This window comes from Hoplias malabaricus, chromosome Y (genome assembly GCF_029633855.1).
Source record: "Hoplias malabaricus isolate fHopMal1 chromosome Y, fHopMal1.hap1, whole genome shotgun sequence".
NCBI lineage: Eukaryota > Metazoa > Chordata > Actinopteri > Characiformes > Erythrinidae > Hoplias > Hoplias malabaricus.
This window is the reverse complement of record NC_089820.1, coordinates 67,201,077-67,224,595: the sequence shown is the minus strand read 5'-3', so window position 1 is coordinate 67,224,595 and position 23,519 is coordinate 67,201,077. Positions and strand designations below refer to the sequence as shown.

At 42.0% G+C, this 23,519-nt stretch overlaps 2 protein-coding genes across 5 annotated transcripts; both read right to left on the bottom strand.

Moving 5' to 3' along the window:
- Positions 1–201: 201 nt before the first annotated feature.
- Positions 202–13,311, bottom strand: LOC136679485 (tropomyosin alpha-4 chain-like). 2 transcript variants are annotated; one of them, XM_066658022.1, is made up of 8 exons: positions 12,584–13,311; positions 9,618–9,751; positions 9,112–9,229; positions 8,954–9,024; positions 7,276–7,351; positions 5,612–5,674; positions 5,146–5,215; positions 202–1,537 (listed from the first exon to the last, which is right to left on the bottom strand). In XM_066658022.1, the coding sequence occupies exons 1-8, from the start codon at positions 12,713–12,715 to the stop codon at positions 1,455–1,457; spliced, it is 747 nt and encodes a 248-aa protein (XP_066514119.1). In that variant the 5' UTR covers positions 12,716–13,311; the 3' UTR covers positions 202–1,454. The 2 variants fall into 2 exon arrangements, with proteins under 2 accessions (XP_066514119.1, XP_066514117.1); XM_066658020.1 differs by lacking the exon at positions 7,276–7,351 and adding an exon at positions 8,191–8,266 and having other exon boundaries at positions 221–1,537; positions 12,584–13,302.
- A 1,545-nt stretch (positions 13,312–14,856) lies between these two features.
- On the bottom strand, positions 14,857–22,966 carry LOC136679484 (annexin A2-like). 3 transcript variants are annotated; one of them, XM_066658018.1, is made up of 13 exons: positions 22,896–22,966; positions 20,788–20,868; positions 20,337–20,430; positions 19,493–19,587; positions 19,285–19,398; positions 18,757–18,847; positions 18,489–18,568; positions 16,969–17,028; positions 16,777–16,867; positions 16,479–16,574; positions 15,548–15,606; positions 15,363–15,473; positions 14,857–15,168 (listed from the first exon to the last, which is right to left on the bottom strand). In XM_066658018.1, exons 1-13 carry the CDS (start codon positions 22,896–22,898, stop codon positions 15,109–15,111), a joined length of 1,035 nt encoding a protein of 344 aa, XP_066514115.1. In that variant the 5' UTR covers positions 22,899–22,966; the 3' UTR covers positions 14,857–15,108. The 3 variants fall into 3 exon arrangements, with proteins under 3 accessions (XP_066514115.1, XP_066514114.1, XP_066514116.1); XM_066658017.1 differs by having other exon boundaries at positions 15,363–15,463; XM_066658019.1 differs by lacking the exon at positions 20,337–20,430 and having other exon boundaries at positions 15,363–15,463; positions 22,896–22,950.
- Between the last annotated feature and the right edge of the window lie 553 nt (positions 22,967–23,519).

Here is a 23,519-nt window from a genome sequence, read left to right as displayed (position 1 = left end):
TCTTGATTTTGACATTGAAATACCACATCTCAAATTAATATAAATTTAAAGTAATTTGACAATCTACAAATTCCCAATAATTGTAGAGGTTCCCATAATTTACAGACATCTAGATGAAAGAACAAGAGTCAACTTTCTGCTGCGATTAAAGTAGCGTCCATTTACGACATTCTCCATATAACTGCACAGCTGCAAATTAAAGGCCATGTAGTAGATTTACAAACAAAACAATAGTCAAGGGTTAATAAGTCATATGGTACTTTATTTAAAAAAAAGAATTTTGATCGTGTCATTATTACAACGAAACACTGTCGATAGCAAAATGTTTACATCTTTAACTTTGCAATTCCAGTTAAAAAGGTTCTTGGTGCTTTGATGTTCTTATTCAACTATTAGTTTCAGTTTTATGTTCCAGAGTAAAATAGAAACTACACTGATGAGATGCTTTGATAATACCTTTAAAGTTGGTTCATCCCTATTGCCCTCATTATTGACCCTTTAACCTCCATTTTGGCAGTGGAAAGTGACAAAGGCCCCCTTCACTCTCTACAACCCTTTGAAGAGAGGACGGGGAAGCCTTCACCTGACAAGGACAAACGCTCCTGCCGAGGTTCAACTGCACGTTTGACACTTTTGGCTAAAACGATAATTTGATCCCTAGTGTTGCTCTACACCTGAACCACAAATTTGCTTCGGAAAAAGAAATGGAAAGTTTACGTGAAAAACCGTTAGGAGTTGGTCCAGACGTTTTTTTTTGAGGCTCATTCAGGAATAACAAATTTAAAAGAAAGAGGAGTAATCACTTCCAAATGAAACTGATCTTTCCCTGTTAACAAAAATGTATGGCTAGAATAATATAATGGTCCCGTATGGCATTAAATTGGCACAGTTAAATCCATGGAGATACAGTGCTTATGCAGTTTTAAAACAAAATGGAGCCTGAGAAAGAGCTCAGCAGTTATACAAGTGCGAGATCAGAACATTTGACCTTTGCACCGTGACCTTTCATTGTATTAAATGCTGCACTGTGGGACCGGAAAACTAATAGAACTGAGGAAACCCAGCAATCTGGCAACCAGAGACAAGAGCTATTCTGTTATACATCACATTACCCAATTACTTAATTGCACATAATTGCAGGAATAAATCAATTAAGGAGTATTTCAACATAGAAGAAAGCTTAAGACATTGGTGCTTCAGCAAGTGCTGACCTATTTAAAGAAAAGGGAAGAGCCTACACAAAAAGCTAGTTGCAAGACAAAAGTTGGGGGAGGGAGGGGCTTTCAGATACTGAGGGCTGTGGCCAGGAAGTAAGGAATGAAGCAAAGTGCTACCTATATCAAAAAGCAACTTGCCCTCGTTCAGCCAAGACAGAGCCACCCAGCAATGATGAGGGTGTTCGGGGGAGGAATGGGTAGAAAGAGGTACAGACGGGTGGTTTGGAGGTGAGAACTTCAGAAATTGTTGAGATCTTGCAGAGTGGCATCCAACGTGGCATGAATCTTGATATTCTCATCCTTGGCAGTGGCAAGCCTCTCTAAAAACAGACACAACAGAAAGGGGTCACCATTTTAATACAATATTCAAAAAAGACAATGTACTTTATACAAATGTAGGCTAGGATTACATACAGCAGCTCTTACGATTGGAGAGTGGCCCTCGACATAAAGAAAAGAATAATTGAAGTAATCCTTTACCAACACTTCAGAGTGCAAAAAAGTTGTGAGGAATGATGCCTGACCAATAACGTGTGAGAACATGTTAAAATCATCAGATACAAAATGCTCATTCCAAACGTTATGATAAGAGTTTTTCATACCACTGGGGAAAACAAACAATCACAAAAATGCAAGTTAAATTACCTCAAACGTCCTCTACCTTTACAGTCAATGAATTCAGAGGAGTACACCAGCATTCTTAAGTAGTTTTCGCTGCTTAAAACTTAATACAAATGTGTTTTTTTGATTCAATAAGCAACAACACTGGGAAAACAACATGACTTGAAGATATACAAAGAAGCAGTTCACTGGAACACAGTGCAGGAGCTGCTCAGAAATTACCAAACTAGCAAGACTGTTTTAATCGATGTAAATATAGTATAAAACATAGAAAAACTGTGTTTCAGTTGACCATCTATGGACTTGACACGTCACCCAAATATGACAATGCATATATTCGTTAAACCTCTACAAAGCAGTCAGACAAACTCTGCATGACCTTCCTCCATGAGCAGAAATACATTGCAAATGCCTAAGGCATGGTAGCCATTTTTCCGGTTGAGTGGGCTCAATACCGAAAGCCTCAAGAATCAGCATTTGAGCTGTAAAAAATGATTTAAAACGTAATCCCAAATTACCTGAAGACAACCAAATCTTTTACAGTTAGTTATAACAGTGCCAGCAGAGATTAAATTAAACATAGTAAGTTCTAAGGACACACCCAAGATTCCATATAAGGCTTTTTCCATTTTTCTTTTCCACCGAGGAACTGAAGCACAGCACAGGCATGGCTGCTTACCCAACTTGTTCTACACCAGTTATTTACGTAATTGCCTACAGCTGATGTCATCTGAGGCATTCAGTCTGGAGTAAAAAAAAAAAATTGGCTGTTCTTTGGTGGTTGTTAAAACAGCATCAGTGTCCATCAGCATCCTCGTCATGTAGATATTTGAAGCACACAATCTGGCACAACTGATCTCCAACTTGTGATAGTACTCAATGTGTATTAGATAGAATTAAAAGCAATAAATAACCTTTAGGTATTGTGTTTTTGGGGAGTGGTGAAGTGGGGTGGGGTAGAGAAGTGCATAACATTCCATGGTCTAAACAAGCAAAACAACAGGAATAAAGAGTATATTACGGGAAGTTTGTTTGTATCAGATTGTGTTTCTTAATCTGGTTTTGTTTAAAAAGCTTATGTTTTAAGTTGCATTCAATTACACTGATGTTAGCGCAAACCATCCTCAACTTAAATATACCATACTAGCTCAATTAAAGCATAAACAACTGCTTTTGGCTCAGACATCTGCTGTAAGAATCTTAGTCCACCCTGTCCACATCTGGACAAAACTCTACATCTGGACAACTTTACTGACTGGGGGATTTGTAGCTGAAATTATAGAGTACTCAGACTAACGAATCAATAATTTAAGCTACCACAACTTCACCAGGGCCAAATAAATACGACTGAGCTGAACTAATATTAGCTTGACCCACAAGAAGTATCAGCTGGTAGTGGGGGCTGCTGATAACGACTCAGCAGTTAGACACATGGGGATGAGACGCTCAGAAAACATGAGTCAGTTAAAAAGGCAGTGGGTGAAAAAAGTCAGCCCAGAGTGTGATCACACACAGATTGTCAAAGCTAGCTTCCTTTTCCCTTCATTAGATGGGGACATGCTGCATAAAAACAGAGCATTGCATGCAAGAAGGGGGGAGCGGACAAGTGGGACAATTACAAGATAGTGACCCAGAATCCTAACTATTTCTGTGCCACAGAAAGAGGGAGGGAAGACACAGAGGACAAAGCATTACATGGAGGGAGAATGAAGACTGAAAGAAAGAGAAAGACAGCCAGAAATTCAGGGAATAAGGAATTCAGAGAAAAGGGGAAAACGGAACAGTCTTGTTACAAAAGAAAGCTTTCAGACTTGGGATGTTTTTGAAACGTGGCCCAGATTTTTATTTTTTTCTCCAAAAACTAAGCAAAATGTTGCGCAACGATCGCAACCTCAGTTTTCAGCACAGTTTGCACTGCACACCATAAAGTGTCATGCAGCAAATCCCTTATGCCACACTGCCAATTCGGTCACTGTGATCAGAAACACACACTCACTGACAAATCCTGAGCTCCAAGAGCATTAAAAGCTCACTTAAACTACAGCAGAAGGGAAAGTAGCACATGACTAATGCAACCCAACCGTAAGAGTTCTGAACGTGTAGGTGGGCACCTACTACAATCTATTTTCATCCTTTCCAGCTGAAGCACAGTTTTGCTGTTTCTACCCTGCTCACAGGTCTACAGGCAAGAACCAATTTATGATATTAAAACATAAGACGTAGGTTCACGTGTATAACAGCCCCCAGAACAACTACTCAAACATCAGCCAGTCTTTTATACTCATATGTGCTTCTCTAACTGAAAAGGACAGGGGCTGATGCTAGATCAAGTCTAAGACCTGAGAGACACGCAGGCCTTGGCGTGTTGTTTGATGTTATGCTGTTGTCATGGTGACCCCTAGACTGTGGTGTCTCTGAAAAGAGAAGTGGTAGATAAATTCAAGGTTGCTGGAGACATTCACTTCCACTGCAGGGGGGGGGGGGGGGCAAAAAAAAAAAATCAAGGCAGAAATAGCATGTTTTAGCAGCTTAGCTTATTCTGTGGCTTGTTCAATTCAAACTGGAAAACCCTTAATCTAGACGCATCAGATATGTATTTGTCCACTTAGACTCTCGTTGTATTTTGTGGTTTCTGAATCTCTGGGCTTAGGACTCATTTTGAACCGCCTTTTCAAGTTGTTTCTACTCTTACTTGTCGGTCATGTGGTGTACAAATTTAATATGGTCATCTAAAAGTACCTCAGATTATCACGGGAATATTAAACCTCATAAATCAAATGAAATAGTGGGCGAGTGTCTAATTAAAAGCCAGGCAAAAATGCTGACAGTGTGAAACATTTGTTTTGTCTGTTAGAAATGGCACCAGGGACACCATTTAAAAAAAAAAAAAAAAAACTAAATACAAGCTGAACTGCTCTGTGTTAACAACACAAACCAGTGGATTTGGGTTAGGAGTGCCAACTCTAAATCAGTTTTAATTCAAACCAAGATGACAACAGGGCTCACACCACAGTGAGAGATACCATACTGAGTGAATCAGAGTCGATTAAATAAACCAGTCTGTAGCAAAATGGAGAAGGGTATTCATGCAGCTCACTCCACTGCACACAAATCACACATCACGCAAAGTATTTACATTGAGGTCAAGGTATTAAGGCCACAGTCCAACTCCTCAGTAATGCCCATTAAAGTTAGCTTCTGCTTACAGGGCTCACCTGTGGGTGTACACAGGACAGTCAATAAACATGAGTTCTGTGAGAAAAGGCGTAGCTCCAGCAGAGTTAGGACTAGGTGAGGTGTAACCTACCTTCCAAATCATCTATGGTCTTCTCAAGCTTGGTCACGGTACGTTCAGCAAACTCGGCACGGGTCTCAGCCTGCAGAAGGAACAAAATGGCCACACGAATCTTTTACCAACCGTGCATAAGCCTGTAGAGTTATGGTTTTAAATTATCACCTTCAAAGTAAATAACAATAGTTCTGGAGCTGTGACAGTTGTGGTATTAATACATTAAAAAGGTATTATGGGTTAAAGTAATATGAAAGAGGGAGAAAAAAAAAATCTAAATTTTAAATATTGAACATTACAAAATATCCAGAGGAATAATAATAATAAAAACCTATCCTTAAATATTTTTATTTTAACATGTACAAGGAAATAATTTGTAATTAAACTGTTCATATAAACATCACAGCTATGGTTTACAACATGACACCACCCAAACAACATGGCAGGCTTGCTGAAACTAGTACATTTAAGAACTGTGCCCCACCTCCTTCAGCTTGTCAGTCAGGATCTTGATCTCCTCTTCATACTTGTCCTCTTTATGAGAGTACTACGAAAGGAAAAAGCAAAGGCAGCCAATCAGAGAACCAGGCGTTTTACAACTAAAAACCTTCCATCAGATACTGCTGAGCAACGGAATCATTCTTTTATAATTTCAGATCACTTATCCACCATTTTAATAACGTTACACAAGCACTTAGTTCAGCACAGGTGCATGCATGCTCAATATCTAACAGAGGGTTCCTGTCCTGCTTTCCTCTGCAAATTTGTAGAGCAAAGTCAGGGAAACGAAACCAAGTTATTTTTATAAAAAAAAAAAAAAAAAAAAAAGGGCTCCCTTGAGCCCCAGGAGGCTTGCTGGAGTATAAAAACGTCCACTGCCTGAGCTGAATCAGCCAGAGAAGGCTTAATCTTGCGAGCTTCAGAAATGCCTAGAACCTATACCACACAAAACCAAGAGCTGCCCTCACAGCAAGCATGCGCATGGCTGCTTCACATTACTGTCAGTGGCCACAGCTGAAAAGTCTGCAAGACCCAAGTACATCTGCTCAGGCTAGGACTCTGCTGGGCATTTTCCCTTTCAAATAAGCGTTTACTTCTACACCCTCATCTGAGCAGACACAAGGGTTAAGTCAGGAGAAAGCAAGGACACCCAAGAGGCTGTTCTCCAGCCATTTCCACTTGTACTGCCCCTAAACACCGCTAACTGGGTTACTGAATCTTACAAAAGCACTGCAACACAAAATCATGAAGTGTTTTGAGATGGCTGATTCAGGAAGTATTGTGGCTCACATGCTCAAAAGTACAGCTGGTTCCAGTTCAGCTGTATAGAAGCACAGTATGCAAAAGAATGCACTGGGTCAGAATCAAACAGGTTCAAGCACATGCTTAAAAAAAGGCACGCTTCAATAGGAAGAGGTGCAAAAGCTGTCTGACAATCTAAGACATTATTACAATGCCAAATATGAAGCCTTGCCTTTACACTCATCTATTCTATTGAAACACCCAACTGAAGAACTTTCTTTGAATCATCCACACAAGCTTAACACATTTGTAACACTGCCTCCCACTGAGCCTATGCTTGGTGTGAAAAACAAAAACCATTATCAGTTTCTATGACAACTTATCTGCCTCTTAAAATGTGTTCAGACACTTGCCTGGAAACATTGCCAATGCCTGCGCTGCGAGACAATGAAGGAATAAGTACACGACAAGGATACTGAAACTACTTTATAATGACAAAGGCAAAATAGTGCAATAGCTCGAAATAATCAAACTTGATTCAGCTCTGTAAATTAATAAAGTCAGGAGGACAAGAAACATTGTCAGCAGTACTTAAAGAACGGTAATGAGATTAAAGGATATACTTTCAGACATTGTGCATAGCATAAGGGCCTAGAGCTGCCTACAGCAGACAGTCGTGGCTTTCTGATAAAACCCCGCAGTTGTTTGTTTCCCACTGATAAGCAAAGTTTGCCCCTAAAACTAGTTTATGATAAGCTCTGCAGAACTAATATTATTAAGAAATCTTAAAGCTATGATCATTACAAACACTTGAGACATTTTACAGAACACAATACTTAAGCCCACTATGTGTTAAAAGCATGCAGAATAAGTGTACCAACCCCTCCCTCCCTCCCTTCTTCCTACCTTCTCCGACAGGGCTTCCAAGGACTTTAAGTTATTGGTGATATTTTTCAGCTCCTCCTCCAATTCCGCACATTTGCTGCAGTTTTTAAATTTCGCATTTAGGTGTTTGACACAGGAAAGAGAAATGGGGTCGGGAAAGAGGCACCATAAGGAGTCAGTAGATTGTGAAAAGGGGAAGGGTGAAAGGATTATGAGAATAAGTGAGGCACATACAGGTGAGGGGGGGGGGTACAGGGAAGGGGGAACAAAAAGAGACAAATTTACACACAAATCTGAGAGAGAAAAGAAATTAAATAAAATAATAATAATAAAAAAGGCATAAACAAAACCACTGGACTGCTAGTGCATGATCTGGGTGGAATCAACAATAATTACTCAACAGAAATGAAAAATATTTTATCTGGTATGAACAAAAACACAAATCACTAAGAAATGCAACAAGAAATTATTTGGGCATTGATGTAGGCAAATTAAAATGAAAATTAATAAATGAATGGGGCAAAAGCAAAATTCATGCAATGAACACATTAAAAGGTATGTCTGTGAAGATTGATGTGCAGGTAATCTCATGCACAGCACACAGATCATTCACTTAGCCGAGAGGCAGAAGAGAAAACACAGGGGGAAGGACGATGTGGGAGAGCAGGAGGGATAAGTGGGAGAACGAGTATAGAGAGACCAACCAAGAAAGTTGAGTGGAGGGCTTTTCAAACACCTGCTTGAAACTTTAAGCTACGTCCCTGATAGTCCCTCTAGGCCATGCCATCGAAGAGAACGGCACCATTCAGTTCTACTCAAAACCACAGTTCAATGCAAATCAGTAAAGTACTGATGCCACCTTAAAATGGGGCAGTGAGACATGCAGCCCTGGGGCCTGTAAGAGGAACCCACTGGGTAACAGAACTGGGCCAGTACCTTGTCTTCAGCTGCCTGCAGACTCTTCAGTGATTGGTCGTAATTCCTCAGCAGCTCCTCCAAACGGCGTTTATTGCTGTTTTGTGGAGGGAGGGAGGTGGAAGGGGCAGGGGCAGTCATGTGGCCCCCAAAGCGCATGCAGGTAAGGGCAAATGGGTTTCAGAGCATGAACACGTACCAGCCACAGAGATGGGGAAAGGAGGAAGCATAGGTAACTTAGTCATGATACGGCATTCCCACTTTTATGATGTCTGCAAAGACTCCTTTCACAGGGACTTAAACACATATGAGCAGAGTTAAAGTAAAAATACTTTTAGAAGACATTTCAAGTGTCATTTAGAGATGCATTGATGCAACTTAAAAGCTTCAAAGTCAAAGACTCAGAAGCAATGACAAACACAAAGAGGGACATAAAGGTGGGTTTGCTTTTGATGTGTGCCAGAAACAACATGCAATTAGGGCAAAAAACCCTAGTCTAAAAGCACCACAAGACAGGATGGCTGTGCTCTCTGTGAGGGCCATTTAAAAAGCAGTTAAATGATGGTGATGTGGATGTTAATTAAAGGCTCACAGCATACTTCAGTGCACTATGCCTAAAAAGGAACTGTGTTGCCACCTTAAGATAAAGCAAAGTGAGTGAAGTGTAAAATTCAATAGTATGTAGGCTATTTGAAAAGGGCGGGGGAGTCCAGCTGTGTATGATCTAGGGTGTTGGCCATTGAAAACTACTGGGGTGTGTGTAATGACTGAGAGACTGACTCACGCTTCTGCGAGTTCTGCTCTCTCTTCTGCGCGCTCCAGATCTCCCTCAATGATGACAAGCTTTCGAGCCACCTGCAAACAGACAGACACACACTTATAAAAGAAGGAGTGGGGGAGATGATTTGGCTCAAGGCAGTACGTAGGAGAGAGGGACCTCACCTCTTCATACTTGCGGTCAGCCTCCTCAGCAATGTGCTTGGCCTCCTTCAGCTGGACCTCCTGCAGCTCCATCTTCTCTTCATCCTTCAGAGCCCTGTTCTCAATCACCTTCATGCCCCTGAGACATACAGCCAATCAGCAAACAGGTTCTCCAAAACTAATTTATTTTAAGCCTTTCTGAACAACAGGCTTTGTCCTAAAACTTTTATTGCAAACATAGCTGCATTGGACCAAATGCATACATATTCAGCATTAATAACCTCTAACACACACAGCAAGAGGGAAATAACTGGACTGAGTATTCTGAAAAGACCACGAGATGTGTCCCACAGGATTTAATATTACATAACTACGTAGTGGGTCGTACATTTTATACTCCATGTTTAAGAGTAGTCCTACGAGCAGCTACCCGCCAAAGGATTATGTTTCTATTTGGATTCAAGCCTTTACCGACACGGTCTAAATCATTCTCTGGTTTGTCAAATCCAACCCACACACACACACACCTCTCACTCTCATCTGCAGCCTTCTCAGCCTCCTCCAGTTTCTGCAGCGCTGTGGTCAGTCTCTCCTGGGCTCGGTCCAGCTCCTCCTCAACCAGCTGGATACGCCTGTTCAGAGAGGCCACCTCCGCCTCAGCCTACACGAGGCCAAAGGGACGAGAGAGAGCACGAGAAAGAGGGAACGAGGGAATATGAATGAGAATGTACTAAATCATCAATCATACATGCCACAGGCAGCCATCTAAAGCTGCGAGCTCAGAGAATCCCCTAAGCTTGACTGAGGTGCAGTTGGATTGGGCAGACTTCCCAGTGACTTCTTGCAACCTGACTGATACTAATGGGTGACAAAGCACCAGCCTGGACAGAACCATGCTACCTATACATACTCAGATCGTAATTACATTTTGTGCACTTTGACAACCAAGGAGGCAGTAATGAGGAGGACACGCATATATTGGAATTAATGTTGTGGCGAGGTTATATTTTACCTATAGAGTTACACATATATACAGTAAAATAAATAACATAGCGACCAAAACATTGGTCTATAATAAATATCAATCCTTAAATATTAGTTTTAAACATTGTCTATACATTTATTTTAAAAACTATCTGCTGAAACAATAGTTCTTGAATCTCTTCTGAAACTCTACAAAATTCAACTCAAACAATGTAATATATCGTGGATTTAGAGTCACTATATGGACTAAGATATTAAGATCTGACTTGGGTTACCTTTCAGACAAATTAAAATTGTATTTATACCTAACAAGGCACTAACAATTTTGGCATTTTTAAACTAAGATGTGACCATTTCTCATGACGTGGAACTGAAATGGTCAATGTAAGGTTATATTCGTAGGTGGAGAACGGATAAATTAACTCATTGCTTTGCAAAAGGGAGAGAAAGGGAGTGGTGTGAAAGTATAACTGTTTCAAATTTGTCTCCCAACATGCTTGGAGAAGTGCAGGGACACAAACCTTGAGAACAAGAGGACAGAGTTTAAAGGGAAGGAAAATGGAAGCCAGATGGATGGGAATTATTTGGGGGACTGCTGCCAAAAAACCTCAAGCAGATGGGAGGCACTGGTATGTGCATAAGTAGGTCAAAATATGCAACCCAGCGTTAAACAATACGCAAAGTACTAAATATGAAAAACAAAAGAGGCAGTGTAGCCCACTGGGCCCGTCTGAGAGAAGCCTCGCAAGCAGGAAAGCGAAACGCTGCTGCCATGGTAATGGCATGGGACCGTATGACAGAATGTGAGGAGGACAGACCTCTCGCCAATGTAACTCGACCCCACTTGATTCATACAAAATCACCATGGAGATATGAAAATCAAGTCCGTGTTCTAACAAATGAACAACATGCAACATGTAGAACTAGTTATTCTGCTACTGATTAAATGAGCTTTCCACCAAGGTATTGAATGCATCAGGATCTGAACGCACTGACTTACAACAAACAAATATGTCAGGTTGGCACTCTGAGGTAAATTTTCAAAACTAAACCACATTATAGTTTAGCATCATTTCCTTTCTGGCGTTAACTCAAAAGATGGCTCAGAGTTGGCAAGCACACTTCCTGCTGCAGGTGATCATTACTCCACGAGGACTGCATATCTTCACCCTAGAATGAGACTTTCAACTAAGGCCAGATGGTGAAGTCTGAGTGTCCATCAAGGTCACACTCTCAGGCAACAGTTGAAAACAGTTCTGCCGTGAGATCACACATGTACATATCCAAATCAGTAGCATCATGTGAATGACTCACATGAATCATGAATTTATAACCAAATTAGCATCTAAAAGCCTACACTAAAACAATATTCACTTTGGTTATTTCTCAGTTGATTATGAGAAAAGGACATTAATGCTTATGGTTTTCAGTCGGTAAAGTAAACCCAAACTTAAAGTAAAGTCCAACTGCTCTCTCTTTCTTTAAGCATTCAAGGTAACCTTGCCTTCTACTGTCCCCGAACAGCTTCACCGATGACTTCAAACCATAAATACCGCCCTCGCAGACTTGTGTCCCAGTATTATGGTGCCAATGCCAGTGGTTAAGACAGCTTAAGTCAGAGCCTGTATAAACAGAGCAGGCAGGATTGAGATGAGGCAGGCCTACAAGGTGACTCCTCTACAATATATATTTCTACCCATGAACACTGTTACAAGAGCCCTTTTCTTTGGGTTTTTTTCATAAACTGCATATATGAAACCAAAACTCAAGCTGAAAAAGACAGTATTTTTTCCACAAGTTGATGATTAACAACAGTTATGTAATGTGCTGAAATAAAAGCCTGAAAATAGGCCACAGGAAAACCTGCAAATTCAAGTGGGCTGGAGTATAAGGAGAAGACAATGTAACAGTAGTAAGCATTCATTTTAAATTGTTTCCTTGTTTTTTTTTATAAATGAAAAGTGTTTCCAGATATATTAGTGGTTGTGGCAGTTGTAGTGCAAGTGTTGGTGGTAGTAGCAGTAGGAGAAGTCTATTAGCTGGTGTAGAAGTAGCAGTAGTAGAAACAGGAGCACTACTAGCAATAGCTTTAACAATATACTAGCAGCAGCACTAATAGTAGAAGCAGCAACAATAGTATACTATTTTAGTATTCAGTTCTAGTAGCAGTAACGATAGTTGTAAAGTACCCGTGGTAGAAATCGTTGTACAAACAGCAGCACAAAACAGTAACGGTTCTAGTAGCAGCAGTAATCAGTAGACGTAATAATGTTAGATACTATAGTCATGAAACCCCCTTTTCACGTAGCCGCATTCGACCGTTAGCCCCGCCCCCTTAATGTGAAGTTGCAAGGAGTGTTTCGGGCTGTTTTTTTTTTTTTTTTAATGAGATTCAACGCAAAAAAAGCTGATTAGTACAGGGCTTATTTCCACATAAGTGAAGCATGAAAGACAAATAAGGTGGAAAAACTAGCCCTAACCCTGTTTGCGTGGCATTTATGTCATTTACCTGTTCCCGGGCTCTTTTCTCCTCTTCGACCTGTCTCTGCAGGACCTCGGCTCTCTCCTCGGCTTCGTCCGCCTGTTGCTGCAAAACTTTAATTTTGCGCTTCACTGCTTCTACACTGTTCACTCCAGCCATTTTTAATCAAAAACGTTTAGCGTTAACACTTCTCAACGGCCTGGGATTCAGTGAGGGGGAATGAAGTGACGTTAAGTGGTGCTTTTCTTTCTGAGCAGAGACGCCCGTTTAAACGAGTCCAAACTAGCTTCACTAACTTAGCTCCGGAATCAGAGCCAAATCTCTGCTCACAGGAGCGCGCTGTTAAAGTCTGGAATAAAATAGAAAATACGTGCTGCAGTCCGCTAGCTAGGCACCTCAAGTAGAAGTTACTTAACGGCGCTTGGTTTTGTCCTCAGAGATAAACTTCTCAAGTCGACTAACGTTAACCGCACACCAGGACGAGCTTTGTGGCCGGTTCTCTTCACCGCTGAGAGCAAACGACGCTTTTTTTTTTCTTGGGGAAGCTCTGAAGCGAAGGCGCAGGTTGTTTCCAGTAAATACGGTATTCTCTGCCCTTCTTTCTTCTTATTTGAGAAGCGAAGGCCTTTATTCAGCCGTCCCACACGCCCAAAGACCAGAGACAGTCACCGAACAGACAAACGGAGAATGACTGACCGGGACTGGAGTGCTCTCGCCCTTTCTCTCTCTCAAATTAAGTCAGTTCCGCTCTACCCCGCCCTGTTCAAGGGAAATGGCGCCATTTCTCCAGCCAGCATCATTAAAAGTCTCTCAGAATTAATACAAGAAAATATTTGTACTTGTTAATATTAGTATACGGAGCCCTGCTGATGACACACACTCATTTAAAAATAAAGCAGTGGGATATTACCTCATGTTAAGGAATGGGAATGAGATATTTTATGCGTGAAAATGATTTAAAAATACGTTAGAAAGATATTAAAATAAGTCATTTCCATGCTTACTAAACCCTTCCCACGGTTTATGACGTCAATATTTTAGTTATTTGCTAACCTTAATTTATCGCCTTAATTAACCTCAGGTTTTCAGCACTGCATTTTATATCTACATTCCACTCAAATTGTGTATTGTCATACGCACAAAACGATCATAATAATTTGTTAATCTGTAAATTATATCGGTAATAAATGTTATTATCAGAAATACTTTTCGATCCCAGAGGGAAATCACAGAGGCGGTTTTATTTTTGTTGGTGTTCAAATATTTTCGCACACCCACTGGTGTATTATGATGTCATAATATATTCGGATGTTTCAAAGCTGAGTAATTACATTCATTACTGTTTTTTAAACGTTTTTTGTACTCACCCTGAACTTGTATATATTTGTTAGCTCTAGCAACTAGCTTTTCAATTCCCTGAAGGGAAAAAAAAACTTTTGATAATTTCTATGAGAATCGCTTTTCATTGACACCTTTCTTCAAATTTAGGAACAGATAAAAATGCCTCGCTGAACCTGTGCTGTAGGATGGAGGATCGATATCATAGAATCCACAGTACTGCAAAGCATGATGCTACAGCATTAATATTTTATATTGATACCCAGAGTTTAGTGAATGCCCCCATAAAAAAAGCTCTGTTCTTATTGGTGCCTGATATCAGACCTCTGTGAATGAATCTGTAACATTTTAATGATTAAATTGTGCAGACATTAGGGGGAAAAAAGGAAATCTGTTAAACTGCAAGTGATTCTGGCTCAGCCATGTGCATTTGTGAGCTGCGGCCAGTAGAGGGCGGTGGATTCCTCGAAATGTCTGAAATGTCTTGTGGGGTCCATTTCCAGATTCTTCAAGTGAAACAAAGTAAAACAAAAAGTGGTGGTTATAAACAGCAGTGCTTATCAGCCTGCACTTTTTTGTATCATAAAGCTAACGGGTCAGATATGTTAGCATTTTAACTCTCAGTACAACAATGCTTAGGACTCTTCTTAATATATAAAAAAAGACTTTCTGGACCTCCATCCAAGTGTGCGACTGGATATATTTGTAAATACAACACTTAACACAATGGAGACAGGACACAGGAAAAGGATGGAAGTTAAGGAAGACTAATAGAGGGTCTTCCTTAGGAAGTACTGAATGAGGAGGAAAATGCTGAATCAGTAGATAGGAATGAGGAAAGTGCATCTGGTTGCTTTGGATTATGTGAGAATTTTATTTTGTTTTAAAAAGGGTCTCACACACAACTTTTTGTTTTGTGGGTCTTTTTTTTTATTAAATAATATGACATAACTAATGCTCTTTATGCTAAAGAGTCCCATATATAGTGTAACTCCTTTCCAGTTGAGTAAAAACACTTGCTGCAGCAAAAAGGAGACAAACTGCCATTCATATCCTTGAGGAGACAGTACAGTACAGTCAAACAGGTGTCCACAAACATTTTGCCATATACAGCGTAAACACTTGATCAAGTTTGTCATAAATATGGTGGAATTTACAGTAGAAACTGAAGTGATCATTCCAAAACTCATTTAAAATTGTTCTTGCTGTCTTTCTCAGTCCTCCGATCGGCACAAGCCCAGCAAAGCCAGTTGCAGGTCCCCTTTAAACTCTTTCTGTATGTAAAAAAGCATGTAGTGATCATTTGTCATAATAATAATTATGGTTATTTTACATATTCCAACTTGCAGCATAGCTTTAAGCATATGTTAGGCACTTAAAAGTACTATTATGGAAATTGCGACAGTTCTTTTTCTAAATGTACACCTAGGTTGATGAGAATCAAACTCAGACTGGCTGACATTCTGACCTGTATGGTGGAGTAGAGTGAATTGTTGGTGAGTCTGAGAAACTGGACCCTAACCCACAGGAGGTCCTCTTCACTTCGGCCCACGATGATGCCTCGGACAACTGCGTTTTTCTAAACAATCACAGTGTGAATGTCATTCAGTCGTTGAGCGATAGGGATAAAGGCTGGTGATTCATACACTTTACCTTGAGGCAGGCCTGTAAGCGCTGGGCCAGGTACAGTGGTGTGTTTTGGATTGAACGAACTGTAAACAGTGAGAGGATAGAAAACACACACAAATGTGTTATGAATTAGGGCATTGCAGCTTGCTGCTTGGCTGTAGATAATATTGTTTCTGAAAAATGAGTTGTCAGTTTGGCTGCAAGGGGATGTACCTAATAAAAATAGAGAGTAATAATTCATGGGTGGTGACGCAGCTGGTAGTGGTGCAGTCACACAGCTCCAGGGACCTGGAGGTTGTGGGTTCGATTCCTGCTCCGGGTGACTGTCTGTGAGGAGTGTGGTGTGTTCTCCCTGTGTCTGCGTGGGTTTCCTCCGGGTGACTGTCTGTGAGGAGTGTGGTGTGTTCTCCCTGTGTCTGCGTGGGTTTCCTCCGGGTGACTGTCTCTGAGGAGTGTGGTGTGTTCTCCCTGTGTCTGTGTGGGTTTCCTCCGGGTGACTGTCTGTGAGGAGTGTGGTGTGTTCTCTCTGTGTCTGCGTGGGTTTCCTCCGGGTGACTGTCTCTGAGGAGTGTGGTGTGTTCTCCCTGTGTCTGCGTGGGTTTCCTCCGGGTGACTGTCTCTGAGGAGTGTGGTGTGTTCTCCCTGTGTCTGTGTGGGTTTCCTCCGGGTGACTGTCTGTGAGGAGTGTGGTGTGTTCTCTCTGTGTCTGCGTGGGTTTCCTCCTAGTGCTCCGGTTTCCTCCCACAGTCCAAATACACACGTTGGTAGGTGGATTGGCGACTCAAAAGTGTCCGTAGGTGTGAATGTGTGAGTGTGTGTGTTGCCATGTGAAGGACTGGCGCCCCCTCCAGGGTGTATTCCCGCCTTGCGCCCAATGAGTAATAATTCATATTCTGATCTTACAACTGTCTTAAATCCAGTCAGTGTAGTATAAAGACCCAAATAGTTTTCTCACCTAGAGTTCGCAGGCCAAGCCGGATATCACCTGAGAAGTTGGCTTGGATTATTTTATCAATAGGCTCCCCTTTCACGTCCTCTAACCTGCAAATCACTAGAATCACAACAGAGGGTTACATTGGGTACATATTATAAGGGGATAAGGGAGTAATAAGTGTGATAAAACTTTCCCCAGTGGTATTCCTTAATGTTATGAAACAGCCATTATACTGACACCTTGTGTCCTGGAGGACTGCACTGGCTATCAATCAGTTTGACTCTTGATCTCAAGTAAGCAGCACATTAGAATACTTTACCTCGGTTGAGATGGTCAGAATTGCGAGAGGTCAGAACTTGAATCCAGGGCGCAGAGTCAGGTTTCTTTCCACTGATGGCATCTTTAAGACTCTGTGCACAAACATTTCAATGAAGTTTAGTGTATGACTTTGTGGAAGAACCTGATTAAAGTGTATGATGCACAAGAAAGAGAGAGAGTGAGAGACAATCACTTGGACGTCTTGATCAATGAGCTGGTAATCGATCTCTCCGGGTGTGTTCAGCTCCTCTTTCTGTTGATATGACAGAGAAGAATCAGAGTTACAACATCTCCACATTCCTTACCAACAGCTTAATCCTTAGCATCCAGCAGACAACCCTCTATGACCTGCATTCATGAAGAATGTCTTATTGGCAATACTGCTCTTCAGCTATGACCAGCTTTAGTTGGTCTAAACTGGACTTTAGATGGTCAGTGTGGTGGAACACTGGACATCCAGCTGGACAAATATCTGATTAAGTTGTTAGACAAGCATAGAATATGGTTTTTGGTTGATATTTCTTGGACAAGTATGACCAGTATCCAGTTCAAGGTCGCGTTGGGTCCAGAGCCTACCTGGAATCATTGGGCGCAAGGTAAGAATACACCCTGGAGGGGGCGCCAGTCCTTCACAGGGCAACACACACACACACACATTCATTCACACGCTTACACATCATCAATCCACCTACCAACGTGTGTTTTTGGACTGTGGGAGGAAACCGGAGCACCCAGAGGAAACCCACGGAGACACAGGGAGAACACACCACACTCCTCACAGACAGTCACTCGGAGGAAACCCATGCACACACTGGGAGAACACACCACACTTCTCACAGACAGTCACCCGGAGGAAACCCACACAGACACAGGGAGAACACACCACACTCCTCACAGACAGTCACCCGGAGGAAACCCACGCAGAAACAGGGAGAACACACCACACTCCTCACAGACAGTCACCCGGAGGAAACCCACGCAGACACAGGGAGAACACACCACACTCCTCACAGACAGTCACCCGGAGGAAACCCACGCAGACACAGGGAGAACACACCACACTCCTCACAGACAGTCAACCGGAGGAAACCCACGCATACACAGGGAGAACACACCACACTCCTCACAGACAGTCACCCGGAGGAAACCCACGCAGACACAGGGAGAACACACCACACTCCTCACAGACAGTCACCCGGAGGAAACCCGCGCAGACACAGAGAGAACACACCACACTCCTCACAGACAGTCACCCAGAGGAAACCCACGCAGACACAGGGAGAATACACCACACTCCTCACAGACAGTCACCCGGAGGAAACCCGCGCAGACACAGAGAGAACACACCACACTCCTCACAAACAGTCACCCAGAGGAAACCCACGCAGACACAGGGAGAATACACCACACTCCTCACAGATAGTCACCCGGAGGAAACCCACGCAGACACAGAGAGAACACACCACACTCCTCACAGACAGTCACCTGGAGCAGGAATCGAACCCACAACCTCCAGGTCCCTGCAGCTGTGACTGCGACACCACCTGCTGCTCCACATCTACTTATTAATGAATCTTTATTGATTTCTGCATAACACAATGTACATGGTCAAAATCAGACATAGACACAGTTACACACCAAGCCATCAGGGCATCGCTTTCCACTCACCCTCCACCCCACCTTCCCCAAAACTACTGAGCACTCACACTTTACCTTGAGTATGGCCAGCACCAGCTTGGTGAAGTCTTTACTGGTCTCACTGATCAGATCGTTCTCCAAGTAACGTCCATATGCTGAGGGTCAAAAATACAGTGAGTGGCAAAAAGGATTCATGTGCTGTGTTTGTTATTTATGTGTTTTGTATGTATTTCACTTACAATAACATATAATAACTGCATTCACATTATGTTTGTCCATGTAAAGGGTTAAAGAGCTATGATGACAATGGAGTTTTCTGGTAGTTTTTATTGTATCGGCTCACCTTCTTTATATGCTACTGTGATGTCTCTAAGCTGTGTGGGTGATCTGGTGCACAACACCTCCAGAAGAGTATCTTCATCAGTGCCAAGACCCTGCGTGGTCACCACACACACACACACACACACACACACACACACACACACACACACACACACACACACACACAAAAGTTATTATATTCATTTTAATTCTACTCTATTCCTAATTTATTTGTGACACTAGCAGTAATAGAGATTACTACTACTACTACAACTTGTTCAGTGCGCAATGAGTTGGTCATCCAACATACAATCAAACATTCACAGCAATGTTCCTGCATTCAGTTTACAGTCTTTCCAGAAGAAATTGTGACCGATGTAAAGAAGGACTCCCTACTGTTAACATTCAATCCAAGAAATGTTGGATTACCAGCGTCCATGTCATTCAAAATCAACACAGAATCTGTTTTTCCCCCCATTGGTTTTGAAATCAATATATTATCAGATACAGGGCATAAAAAATATAAAATGCCTGCAGGTCCTCGCCTCACCTCCATTGACTGTCGAAGGCGGTGGGCGTCAAACTGAACTGGGGTCATCATCAGTGCCAGGAGCAGCTCCTGGAAGGAACCAGAAAGAGCTTTCTTCAGAACTGCACTCAGATCCTGAGGGAGAGATAGAGAGAGAGAGAGATGGAGGGCGTCATGCATTCTATAATAAATAAATTATTAATTTATACACTGAGCAAAAAGACTTTACCTTCTGGGCGAGGTTGTTGTAAGGCACAGCAATACTCTGTCTTTGGGCATTAGTCCGGTTAGTGAGGATCCTGACCAGGGTCATCACATCAACAGCTAAGAACACACAAACACACACACACATACACACACACACGCCTAAAATCAAAGGTCTTGATACAATGGATACACTTTAAAAAAGCTGAATGCACTAACTGTAACTTCATTTAGAATAACAGCACAATTGAAGCTACAGAACATCACACCCCAGTCCATAGAGTCAACACAGTGTAATACAGCCCGTTATGAACCTGTTGTTTTTGTGATGTCACAAGCTTTAATATTCGCCTCTTCAACTTACAACAACAAACCCACACTCATTCAAGCTGAATCTATGAGGAGTGTCTTTGCCTGTACGGCTTTTTAACAAATGCATGGTAAAAGGCAGCCAATCAGAAGAGATACATTAGCATAGCTCTAGGTTAAAGACACTGTAGGCCTGTTTAATCCTAAGCAATAAAGAGGAGTTGGGGAATGAGGATGTAAGACTGAATTAGAACAAGTTTTGGTACACTATATTAAGCCAATCACATTAGTGGATCTCACTGATAAACCGAAGGAAAATGTAGGGCATGGGCCCTTTAAATTAAGACTTAACCAAAGTCTATAGACCCTATAATGTTCTTGAGGCTGAATGCTATGGAAACTTCACAGCAATATGTTCCCAGATCTACTGTAAAACATTTGTAAACAATTAGTCACTCTTAGTTCATCAAATTCTCTAATCATGCCCTAGATTTCTGAAAAAATGTTGGAAGAGCGCTTGTCCACAAGCATATAGACGTTTAGCTAATGTATGACAGTACATTTGCCATCCAGTGCATCATATATCAGACGAGCATCCTGATCTGGAGCAAAGGGTTGGAATGGACGTACAGTGCCGAGAGTTCCCCACCACATCTGAAATCAACAGAGGGAGTAAACGTTGAAAGGAATGAAGTAAAACAAAATGGCCGCCTTGTCCCTTCACTCATTGTCCATTTTACCAGCTCCACTGAGCAACTGGGGGCACTTAGAAGTTGTACAAAACTCCAGCAGCACTGCTGTGTCTGATCCACTCATACCAGCACAACACACACTAACACACCACCACTACGTCATTGTCACTGTAGAGGTCCTGATGATTACAGGTGGACTACAGTCTGGTCAATGGGACTGATAAAATGAACAGTAAGTGTATAAACAAGGACGTCATTGTAATGTTATGGCTGACAGTTTGTTGTAGGGGCTGTTGAATGTGGATCACAGGTTACATACCGTCTCTTTGCCTGGGTTGTACTCCACGTTATCCACTGAAACCTCCATTTCTCGGTAATGACCACAGTTTTCTGAACGTTTCTGTTAAGAAAAGTCTATTTCATTATTACAGAATTTAAGATGCATCATATAATGTCCATCATTGTCTTCTGGGAAGGCTGGAACATTGCTGGGAGGATTTGATGGCATTCAGATGTTAAAATAAGTTGTGAATCCCAAATCATTCCAACGGTATTGGAGGTCTATTAGACCAGTTAAAACAACACTAGGGGGCTTTAAACACCTGGGGCTGACACACAGAGTTGACAATGACGACATTAGACTCAAGTGCAGTGGTAGAAGCTGATATCTATATAGTGGCAGCAGGTTAGTGTCGCAGTCACACAGCTCCAGGGGCCTGGAGGTTGTAGGTTCGATTCCTGCTCCTGGTGACTGTCTGTGAGGAGTGTGGTATGTTCTCCCTGTGTCTGCGTGGGTTTCCTCCGGGTGACTGTCTGTGAGGAGTGTGGTGTGTTCTCCCTGTGTCTGCGTGGGTTTCCTCCGGGTGACTGTCTGTGAGGAGTGTGGTGTGTTCTCCCTGTGTCTGCGTGGGTTTCCTCCGGGTGACTGTCTGTGAGGAGTGTGGTGTGTTCTCCCTGTGTCTGCGTGGGTTTCCTCCGGGTGACTGTCTGTGAGGAGTGTGGTGTGTTCTCTCTGTGTCTGCGTGGGTTTCCTCCGGGTGACTGTCTGTGAGGAGTGTGGTGTGTTCTCTCTGTGTCTGCGTGGGTTTCCTCCCACAGTCCAAAAACACACGTTGGTAGGGGGATTGGCGACTCAAAAGTGTCCATAGGTGTGAATGTGTGTGTGTGTGTGTGTTGCCCTGTGAAGGACTGGCCCCCTCCTCCAGGGTGTATTCCCGCCTTGCGCCCAATGATTCCAGGTAGGCTCTGGACCCACCGTGACCCTGAACTGGATAAGCGCTTACAGATAATGAATGAATGAATGAATGAATGACTGTGGTATTATATAAAAAAATAGTCACAGGAACCAGGGAACAGATTTAAAATAAAATTGGTATAATTATAATTTTAAATATGATTATATTAATTTTTCTTCTCCAACACTGATAATCACATTTAATTAATACATCAAATAAAATTATTATTATTATAAAACAGTAAATCATGCACTGTACCTTTATGTTTTGCATCTGTTTCTTGCGGCCCCAGAATTTAATATCAAAGCTCATAATTCCTGTAGCTGTGCCTTAACAGTTTTTATTGTTGTAGTTATTCTATTTTAATATTCTATTAAAAACTTAAATAAAATCAAGCTGCTCCACATCTCCGCCTGACTAGCACTGTGTGTATATCTCAGACAGCATGGTGACTGACTGTAAACATGGCAACCTAAACTGCATTGTTCTGTCTGCCAAACCCTAACTACAGCATCTCACTGTCACAGACATCAAATGACGATCAAGTGCAGCACGGTTTGGTGCATTGTCAAACGCCCATCCCATTTTTAGTGAAACCATGTGGCCACTACAAGGTGGCCATAATTAGTGAGACATGGGAATAAAATAATAAAGTTGTGATGACTTAGTAAGGTGTGGGACTGAGATAATGAGGTAATTCACACACCTTAGAAAGTCATGGTAAACCCGTCTCATGTTATTGTGTTACTGCGTTACAGAAAATCTAGGATCACATTCCAGGAGCTCAGCTTGTGGCCACACATTATTTGTATCATGAAGAGACACAGAAGTGTGTGTGTAGATGACAGATTAACTTGAATACGGACTAAATTTTTCACCACAAAAGCAGATGTTTTTTAGTTCAGTGAAAACAATGACACAAGGAAGTGTAAGAACAACAAACTAAATCTTATGAAATGCATAAATATCTAGTAAAAATAAAGAGACTCTAACATAAAAAGCCACAGCTTCAAAGTAAACCCTGTGAACAAAAGCAAGGCAGAAATGCAGCTGAATAAATACCACCTCAAACTTGAAAACAAGAACAGGAACTATATGTAAAATACTAAACTGGAGCTGAATAAAATGAGTATTAAAGTAAATATGTCAGCTGCCATTGTAGTGAACCATTTCCACCTTAAAGGCACCTTACCATGCAGCAGATCCAGAGTATTTCAGCCCTCCAGCCTGTGTCAGAAGGACACTTCTCTATCTCCGTGTGAATGACCGTTGGACTCGGAGTTGTCTCGTTATGTTGGCTGATAAGGGTGTGATGTAGACTCAGCTGCTGACAAACATTACGCCTGGACTCTTCAATTACAGCCTGAGGCTCTCCAAAAAAACACTGACACACAAGCCTTGGCCAAAGATAAGCTGATGGAAGACTGAGTGGCTAGAAGTTTGTGGACAACCCCTCGTCCAACATCCCCCCCACCCCCCAAGACTGAGGGCATGAGGAGAGAGTTTTTCCCTCCTTTGATGAGAGTGTTTGTTCCTCCCAGTCATTCAGAAATGCTTTACTGTAAATCTGGGAACACTGCTGTGGACATTTCATGGCATTCAGCCTCAAGAGCATTACATTAGAGAAGTCTCGTACTGAGGTTCGCTGATAAGGTCTGGATAACGATCTCCACTTCCGCTCAAGCCCAATAATGGGAGAATGATGGTTGGCACTGGCCCTGTGAAGGACTGGCGCCCCCTCTAGGGTGTGTTCCCGCCTTGCGCCCAATGATTCCAGGTAGGCTCTGGACCCACCGCGACCCTGAACTGGATAAGG